Source organism: Diabrotica virgifera, chromosome 5 (assembly GCF_917563875.1).
Source record: "Diabrotica virgifera virgifera chromosome 5, PGI_DIABVI_V3a".
In the NCBI taxonomy this organism is placed as follows: Eukaryota; Metazoa; Arthropoda; class Insecta; order Coleoptera; family Chrysomelidae; genus Diabrotica; species Diabrotica virgifera.
In genome coordinates, this window is record NC_065447.1 from 45903884 (window position 1) to 45913869 (window position 9986).

A 9986-nucleotide genomic window follows, 5' to 3' on the forward strand; every position below is an offset into this window, starting at 1 on the left:
TAGTATTTGGATCATCTTGGCGTACCGCACTCAATCAAACGCTTTCTCGTAATCAACCATCATGTTATTATGTTCCACATGAACAAGTTATTGGAAGCCAATAAGCTATTGCCACCAATTAATAAGGACATATCAAAAAAATATAATGTTGCCGGTGATACAAGTTAAACGAAATAGTACTAAAAGAAGGTAAAATAAAAATCACAATAAAATAAATAAGAAGAAATTCCTAAAAGAAGTGGAAAACAAAAACAACCAAACTCATCGATTAGTGGAAAGGGCATGTACATATTGTACATACTTATGCGAAATTATTAAAATAATTTCAGAGTTTTAGGTTTGTATTATAGGTGTGGTTCAAGTTAATTAGGAGAGGGAATTAAATGCTATACAGGCAATAGCATAATCAAGTTTTTAAAAAAAATTACCAATATGACTGTTATTTCACTCGCGCATTGATAATCGTCACATACGCAGGTTTCACGCGCGGTGATTTATCACGGATAAAACTGGGACGTCTTGTCTGGCCCTCTTTCGTGGATACATGTGTACACGTCACTGTTCCCATTTTAAACTAGTTCGCAAGGAACAAAAGCGTTTGTTTATTACGAGAGGAACAATCATAGAGCTTCGTGGTACTGTTTTTGTTGAGCTAGTCGTTATCACTGAGAGAGGAGAAGTTTTTAAAAATAAGATAGTGATTTTTAATGCTTTAAATTGCAAATTTGCTTCGATTTCAATAAATTTTATAACGATTTCTCTTTTGTTTACAGGATGGGGCCCGAATTACTGCAGACAGGAGATTGCATCCTGTCCGTGTTGGTTAGAAATTTTACTGGCCCCATGTAGGTGATTAATAACCATCCTGGGGAAATTCGGGAGGAGGATGGACTTTTATTTTTTGAAGGTGTACAAAATAGACGTTTCTATTGTGATTTCAGAAATTTACCTATTAAGGCTGATACATCTGAAATAAAATGCTGCTTTATGCGAGATGTATATGGTGGTTAAATTTTGCTGTTCCGTCCGGTTTTTGTATACAGGTTATCCCGATGACAAAAATCAACGTCTGTTACACATTTTTATCAATAAGCAGCTCAATATTTACTAATATAAAGAACAAATAAGGATGAGATAGGAATTATATAATTTTCTATACAGGGTGGTTCTAGACCTGAAAATATGATGATTCTTCCCAACATGAGGTCAGAATATTTTGAGGTCTAGAATCCATAAATCAGAGAATGGACATTCTTAATGAATCACCCTGTATAAATTTCATAGTTACATACTAACAAAATACGGGATCTTTTTCTCTCGCATTTACGTGTTAAACTATATTTTAATATTTTTTTTCTTTGTGTCGTCTTAGACGTTTATTACTGTCATAAGGATAATGCCTACCAATGTAAAGAGTAACTATAAGGCTTCTTCAGAGGCTTGTTTAGTCCCACAGGTTTTGAACACTGTGATTGAAATCCAAGCATTCCTAAGACACACTAAATAAAACACTGTATGTTCCGTTACAAGCATATTCTCCTGGAATACTTGGGTTTCCAAAATAATTCAGAATAAGATTGTAAGGAGCTTATATCCACCAAAAATTTTTTTCATTGACAGAAAGTTTAAAAAAGTTAGACTAAATGGTTTCAGATTGATTGTCAGTTCTGTATCAAGTATGTCACTGGGGTTCACAAAGCTTTTTCTTATTGCAACTAATATACAGTACCTATACAGTATTAAAAATGTTTTTTCGGAACATAGGAACTTTCAATGTAATAAGTTAGATTCTTGATTTTCAATTAACCAGTGTAAGTTTCAAGATAACGTCGCCATGTTTCATATTTAATTCATTTGTTCGACTGCACTGAACTGAGGTGCCCCATCGGATTGCATCGTTAGTGCGATAGCCAGTGGTAAAGGGATTACAGTCGAACAAATGAATTAATTTTAAAACATCGCGACGTTATATTGAAATTTACAATGGTTAATTGCAAATCAGGTATCTCAGTTCGGTGCAATCGAACAAATGAATTAAATATGAAATATCGCGACGTTGTCTTGAAATTTTCACTGGTTACTTGCAAATCAAGAATCTACTTTATTGCATTGAAAGTTCCTATGTTCCGAAAAATGATTTCCAATTTTGTATAGCTCGGGCATCATTTTAAAAAGAGAACAATTACATACAATTATCAAAAGTGTTGGTTATTTGCATAGTATCGAATCGGAATGTCTACTTACATGCACACTCTTTGCCAAAAACTTTACCGAAAAAAATCCTTATTAAGGGGGCGGTATGGTTTGAAATCAACATTTCAAGCACATTTGTTTCATTTTTTTGAGTTACGATGTCCAACGCCTTTGAAAAAAGCAGTTTTGAGAAAAGCTCATTTAACAATTTTGACAACTTTATTTTTAATTTCCTTTTTGTCTCTCAAATCGTAAAGTGATGCACACCGGAATATGTTTTTGCATCGCGGAGTAATTTACAAAGGATAAGGGGAACAGTTGTTGAACGTTTCTAACTACGCTCAACGCGCTGGCGCGAAGCTGCTGCATAACGAGTCGAAGGTAGGGATATTCAACATGCTGTAATACCGGTAATTTTGCTCTGATCAATCTGAAATTTTCAGAGAGGGTTTTTGAAGATATGTACTTTCATTTAAAATAATAAAAAATTGAAAATTTCAAAATTTTCAAGCCATACCCCCTCTCTTAAACCGAACAACAAACACAAAACAAGTAGTTCTTACAGCAAAAACATATATACCGTGTATTTGGCGGCAAAGCTAGACAATAACTCTTAGAAATTGACTAATAAAGATATAAAACCCAGTGACATTACATGATAGAGAAAGTATCACTTTTAAAAAGTGATGGTCTAATTTGTTGTTATAAAACTGACTCTTCGGACTTAGAAAAGAATCTTATCATGTTTTCAGTACTCGCCTTATACATTTTCTAACGATTTTAGTAATATAAACTGTAAGTCTAAAATTTCAAACATACTGGTATAAATTGGCATGTCAATTTCGTGAATATTGGATCTATTTTGGGTTTCAAACATCTTCTGAAAAATTCTGCTTCAGAAAGTTTATTTTACAATATACAGCATTATCGTGATAAACATTTTTACAAATACTCGTATTTACAATGTTGAAATGTTTCTGTATGGCATAGCCATACATTGGTAAAACTGGTAGTTCACTACAATATCATCTGACATGACCAAATAGTAAAGTATTTTACTGCCACGTGGAGATAGATTCAATACTGGTGAAAACATCCAGATATTTTTAAATTTATTATCCAGAGGCCCCTTATCGACTCACAGTCAAAGTCTCACCAAAATAACGTGGTTCATGCACTTTAAAAAACAAAGGAAGGCAAAACAGTTGGACCAGGTAATATTCCTGGAGAAGTGTGGACAGCATTACTAGAGACAGGAACAAGTTGGCTAACAGGTCTATTTCATAGAATTATGGAAGTGGAACAAATGCCAGTCGAATGAAGAAGCAGTATGTTAGTACCTGTTTACAAAACAAGGGAGATATTTAACAACGTACGAACAACAGGGCCATAAAACTTTTTAAAAACCGAAACATCCAATAATTAGTTTGACTTTATGCAAGGCAGATCAACAATAGACGCAATTTTCATTATAAGACAGCTGATGGAAAAATATAGGAATGAGAAAACAAACGCTCATATAATTCCAATGAAACTGTAGGGACAATTCTATAAAAACAGCCATTAGACCAGCTATAATGTACAGAACCCAATGTTGGGCAATTAAAAAGGAAGAGGAACAATTAATGCATTTGACAGAATGCTGACAAAAATAATAACGAGTAGGTATATTAGGGGAAGTCTAGGGGAGGCACGAATTGATGGAAAAATGAGAAAGCAGATGTTAAGATCGTTTGGTCATGTTCAACGACGAGACGTTGATCACCCAATACGAAGAATTGCTGATCTACTGGTTCCTGGAAGGATAAGGGGAAGATAAAAAAACCTAGGGGGAGATGTTTGAGCATGACATGTCGCTAAAGAGAATTGATATTATTAGTATCAACCACAAGCGTAAGATAGAAACCCCAGAAAAAAGCCGACACCCGCTTAGGGATAAATGCAAAAGAATGATGATAGCTGGACGCGATATTTTTCTCTTTTTATATGCAAAAAAAAACATAAGGGGGATACCAAAAATGAATAACCATTTTCAATTTCGTTGCAACACGAAACTACAGCCGCATCATTATTCCAGTTCAATCAGAGAGTGCAGCAAGCACCTCTATACCGGTTTCGAAACTTATTAGTCTCTCATCAGGAGGCACATATGCTGCTCTCTCTGACCCAACTAGGACAAACCCCGGCGTGCAGTCACGGATTGCAACGAACGAAATGGCAGGGATGCCCTAGTGGCAACTGCTATAAAAAAAACTAAGTTCTCAATCTAATAGCACATAAAACAACATCCAAAAATGTTATTCTACATCCTACCAGACTGAAAACACTGGGAACCTTCTCTAATAACACCTCCGAGGCTTCTACAATTTGCAAGCTATAACGGATGCCGAGACTAAGGAAGATGAGGGAATTTTACAATTTATAATTCACGTCCCATCTGCTCAGCGCGGTTAAGTTCCAAGGAGGATACTTTTCCAATAAGGGGGATACTTTTCTTTGCGTATTTAGGAGGGGGATATACCCTACTTCAGCGTATCATGGGATGCTTGATATAGGGGGAGATGCTTGAGCATGACATGCCGCTAAAGATAATTGATATTATTAGTATCAACCACAAGCGTAAGATAGAAACCCCAGAAAAAAGCAGACACCCGCTTAGGGATAAAGGCAAAATGAATGATGATAACTGGACGCGTTATTTTTCTCTTTTTATATGCAAAAAAACATGAGGGGGACACTTTTTTTGCATATTTAGGAGAGGGATATACCCTACTTCAGCTTATCATGCAGGGTAAGACAGAGAGACAGAGACGGAAAAGAAGGCAAAAAATCTCATCATTATGAAATCTCCGTGATAGATTGGGTTGCACCTATATCGAGCTGTTCATGGTGGCAGCATTAAAGATAAGAATAGGTGTATGTAGTTGTTAACGTACGGCTGTAGATGGCGCCATAAGAATAAGAAGCAGGGTAATGAGCTGTAAACGTTCAGAGGTACAATAAGCTTGTTTCCTTGTAAAGCGTAAGTCCTAGAAATAGTGAAAAATCTACATACAAAATTTTTAGCAGCCAAATGATTGCTGTACGGTGGGGTTCTGCAATCAAACTACGAGAGTCATCATAATTTAGCTCAGCGGGGTACTACTGGAAATGTGTACTTAAATAAACAAGGGATCATTCCATAAAACAGGTAAGTCCCTTGTTTATAAAATTTCACACCTTGAAGAATAGCACGGACATGTCATACAGAAAAAATCTATCATTCAAATTTAACATTTAAGCACTTAATCATCCAATATTCTATGAAAATGTCGAGTCAATAGGAGGAGGTAAATGCCTTACTTACATCTTGATCGTATGAGATGTAATTTTTAAAGGTGAACATTTTCAAAAATAATTGTTAATTTGGTGCTTCAAGACATTTTGAAGAATGTCTACTTAGTCAGGGACCATAACATTCAATTTTTACATTTACCGACAAAGCATTTTTAATTTTATCTATTTTTTCATGAAGGAAAACATCTAGGCCTGGGTCCCGCGTATCAAAAAAAGTTTATTAATAGCAAGCTGAAAATTTGTTAATAGCTTAACGGTGTCTAGTCGGACAAACTTTGATATATGGGAACACTGGAACAGGGGAAGTTTTAATTGTGGAACATGATTTTAATTGTGGAACGCGTCATCCTGACAAGTTTATGATTGTGAAAACTAGCAAGTTGTTTTAAGTGTATTCAATAGCAAACTTTATATAATATATGAAAAAATGTTTGTCCGACAAATATGTTGGGCATTTAGAACATGTCAAATGACAGGAATTGACAGAAAAATGATACCAAATCAATTGGAAGTTCTGTCCGACAAAATACATGGGACGAAAACGTCTGACGTTCGAAACCTGTAACCTGTTCCACAATTAAAACTTCCCCTGTTCCAGTATTCCCGTACATCAAAGTTTGTCCGACTACACACCGTTAAGCTATTAACAAATTTTCAGCGTGCTATTAATACACTTTTTTTGGTACGTGGGATCCAGGTCTAATCATCATCGCGTTTATTAGGAGATTTAAGAACTTACTGCTGAAGCTAAATTGTTAATTAGAAAAGAAATGGTTTGGAAATTGGTACAGTAGTAAAAAAATCAGAATTTAAAAGCACAGTTAGTGCTATTTAGTTTTGGGAAGACGCCCAAAAACTATCTTCTAATATTCTAATACGTAACCGATATAGAGTGATTTTCGAGTAGCATTTGCTTAACTTCTGAATTACTTCTTCGGAACTAACTGTCTTTTGTAAAAATATAAATCTTACTACAACGAATCCTTGATTTTAAATACTATTGTAGCAATTTGGCAACCATGTTTAAACAAAAGAATATATTCGATGAATATATAACGGTAAAAATCGCGAAATTTGTTATATTCTATGTGTTAACTAGTCATTTGAGCCTTATAGGCTAAGTACAGCCATATTTATAAAGTATATAGCACTGTAAATATTACTTAACCACCTAGTCATATCTTTGTTCAAAACAATAAGGAGTATCTGTATAATAATATCTAGTAACAAGTTCAGGACAATAATTTGACATAATAACTGGGTACTTTTAACCCAAAGTAGGTTTGCCCGTGATACGTATTTAGTTCTGCGCGTTTGAGTAGGTTGGTATCAATGCTTAAAAAAATGTTCAAACCATAGAGTTATATAATAACATAAACAGAGTGGTATCACAGACATATACTATCATAGACAGAGTGTCATTAAGAGCGAAGTGACGACACCATCTTTTTTATTTGGCTCAGCGCTGTTTCATTCTTACGCATAGTAAAACTGCGACAGTAGTCCTCCCCTTCCGTGCCTATACTCGCTCTTAATGTCATCTTAGTTTCTCGATACAATGTGCTAGAAGGTGCAATGTGCATCAAATCAGTCCAAGAGATCTTGTCGTCAGGAAGCGCGGAGGGTAGACTCACTCTATGTTAATATATACCTCTATGACTGCATGAGTGGTATGTTGATGTTGAGCGAAGTGACGACACCATCTTTTTTTTTAATCAGCTGCTTTACTCATACACATAGTAAAGCTGCGACAGTATCATTTATTTAATTTTTAAGTGAGGAGAAGTATGAAGGCTGTTAGTTTCTAGACACAATGTGCTAGAAAGAGATAGCACCAAACCAGTCCAAGAGATCTTGTCCTCAGGAATATATAGGTCTATGGTTCAAACGCTAAAATGTTCAAATGAAAAATGGGAAAATGATTTTGTCTGTCATATGTCATACACGAGATATACACATTTCATATGTCGTACGTCATATGTCATAATATAGAATTGTTAGACAATTTATGTTCAGGTTTAGAACATAGTCATAATATAATACCTAGACCGCGCGCTGCAATCTAAAACTGTGTGACCAGTGCGATAGAGGAAAATGTTTGTATTTGGGGTAGACATCTCTTTCTAATCGCGAAGTTTATCTAATGACGTTAGGTTTATCGACCACGTGACTTTTCCACTACCACCGGTTTGATAAATCCCGCTGATTAGGAAGATATGTCTACCCCAATACAGACATTTTTCTCTGTCACACAGTCTTAGATTGCAGCGCGCAGTCTAGATATAGGGCTTTTCATTCACAGTCATTTATTTCGAGCTTCTGTCATATGTCATATAATCCGTGTATATTAATATTATATACAGATTATACAACATATGACTGAAGCTCGAAACAAACGACAATCGATGAAAAGCCCATATTGTATGTCTATGGTTTAGAATCACGACAAACCTAACCTCAAACAATACGTGACATCAAACTAACATACAACCATAGACAATATATATTTATCATAGACTGAGCCTACCCTCCGCGCTTCCTTGCGACAAGTTCTCTTGGACAGGTTTGCGGTATCTCTTTCTAGCACATTGTATCAAGAAACTAACATGAAATTGAGTGGAGGCATGATACTATAAATAACGAGATAATTTCTTTCCGTAGCTCAAATACGTCCGAGTTCGCGCATGATGACGTAACTGGAGACCGGAAGTTGAATTTGAATTCTTGTTAAAATTAAATGGGATTTGTATGCATTCTGTGATGAAATTATTCAATTAGCAACATAACACTAAACTTCAATGTTTTCGAAAAAATGTAGTGTCGAGATTCCTGTCAAAATAACCGACATAAATAAAATATAAAATACACTTAGCTTACAACCGCGAACAATTCAAACTAATCGGACATTACGAATGATTACGAACCATTACGAACTTGCCGGTCTCCAGTTACGTCACGACTTCAGGATGTGCAATATAATTATCTTGTTATTTATAGTATCATGAGTGGAGGTATAGGCACGGAAAGAGAGGACTATTGTCGCAGCTTTACTATGCGTAAGAGTGAAACAGCACTGAGCCACAAAAAAAGATGGTGTCATCACTTCGCTCCTAATGACACTCTGTCTATGATAACATATATTATGTCTATGCATACAACGTAGATATTATGTAAAATATATAAAAAATGAGGACCTCCTTGGTTGGTTATGAAATCTCTACAGTGTTATATACGCCGAGTATTTGTTCTACAGTGTATAGAGTGCCTTTAAATAACTAAATGCAATGTAAAAATCCAGATATATACTGTACTATAATTGTAAAAATTGTAATTATCTTGTCTATTTATTAATCCAACTGATTATAAAAATTTTGTATAGTATCTTAATAAATTTAATAAAATTTTTGAGGTATGCTTTGTGTATGTTTGGTTAACTGTTTTTTTTTTCTTTTTTGTATATCAACAATTTATTAAAAAGTCTCCCGGTTTTTCAAATGTTGGTGTAGACCAGTATTAAAGCTTAGATGTTATTTATAATAAGTCTTCCATATATTTTTACATCCAGTTGTTGATCTGTACAATGTTATCTGTATTAATGAAACATAAAACAAGCATGTATTAGTTACTAATGTATTTCCCTTTAGAGTAAATTTCTTCAAATTCTTCTTCATCAATCAAAAGGGTACCCCTGTTAAGATAGGCAAAATGCCCTCATTCCCAGACTTCAATTTTTTTACGTTCTATGTTGTTAAAAAAATAAGACAGTGCAAATTTTAGCCTACCACCCCCATCCCCATATCTCAAAAAACGTTATATTTTCATTTTTATTTATTTAATTTTATGGATTGCAATCAATTTGAAAATTTCAAAAAATCCACATGCATAGTTGAGGCGTTTAGAACTGTTTCAATCTGCTCTTTTAAATAATATGTAACTATTTGCTCTATATTTTGTTTATTTATTTTTCCATTTTAATTTTATGCAGTAAGAATTACCCTAGGTACTGTAAAAACATGGTCTGCACATATTTAGTAAAATTCGGGAGATTTTTTATAAAAAAAACTAATTTATTTTATTGAAGAGACCTTATATAATCTTGTTAATACTCAATTTTAGACTTGTTAAATTGTTTAAAGATAGACAATCAGAATCAGAAATATTCAAGAGTGTAAATAGTGTACAGAAAAGATCTACAGCACCAAAAGGGGTATTATCATATCCTTAAAATATAAATAAAGAAAATAATTTATATATGAATTTGTTTTATTTTCCTCTATAATGGTTATTCTAATAACTCATATTTACGAAAAGAAAATAACATATTTTATATACTTGGATCCATTTTGACAATAATTACTGACTAGATGCAGATACGCAATTCAATACAACTTAGTCACAACATCAGTCTATAACAGCTTGGAACTACAAACATTACCTTAAGCAACTGACGAAATAAA

The 9986-nt window shown here is 34.2% G+C and overlaps 1 protein-coding gene across 1 annotated transcript in view; it reads left to right on the forward strand.

Annotated features, from left to right (window-relative positions):
* The window catches only part of LOC114326142 (mothers against decapentaplegic homolog 6), a 245817-nt gene extending 236037 nt beyond the window's left edge, over positions 1 to 9780 (forward strand). The window contains exon 6 of the mRNA XM_028274389.2: positions 774 to 9780. Within this exon, the coding sequence (XP_028130190.1) occupies positions 774 to 853 (80 nt within the window). The 3' untranslated portion in view covers positions 854 to 9780. The remainder of the gene's footprint in view (positions 1 to 773) is intronic.
* The last annotated feature ends 206 nt before the right edge of the window (positions 9781 to 9986 follow it).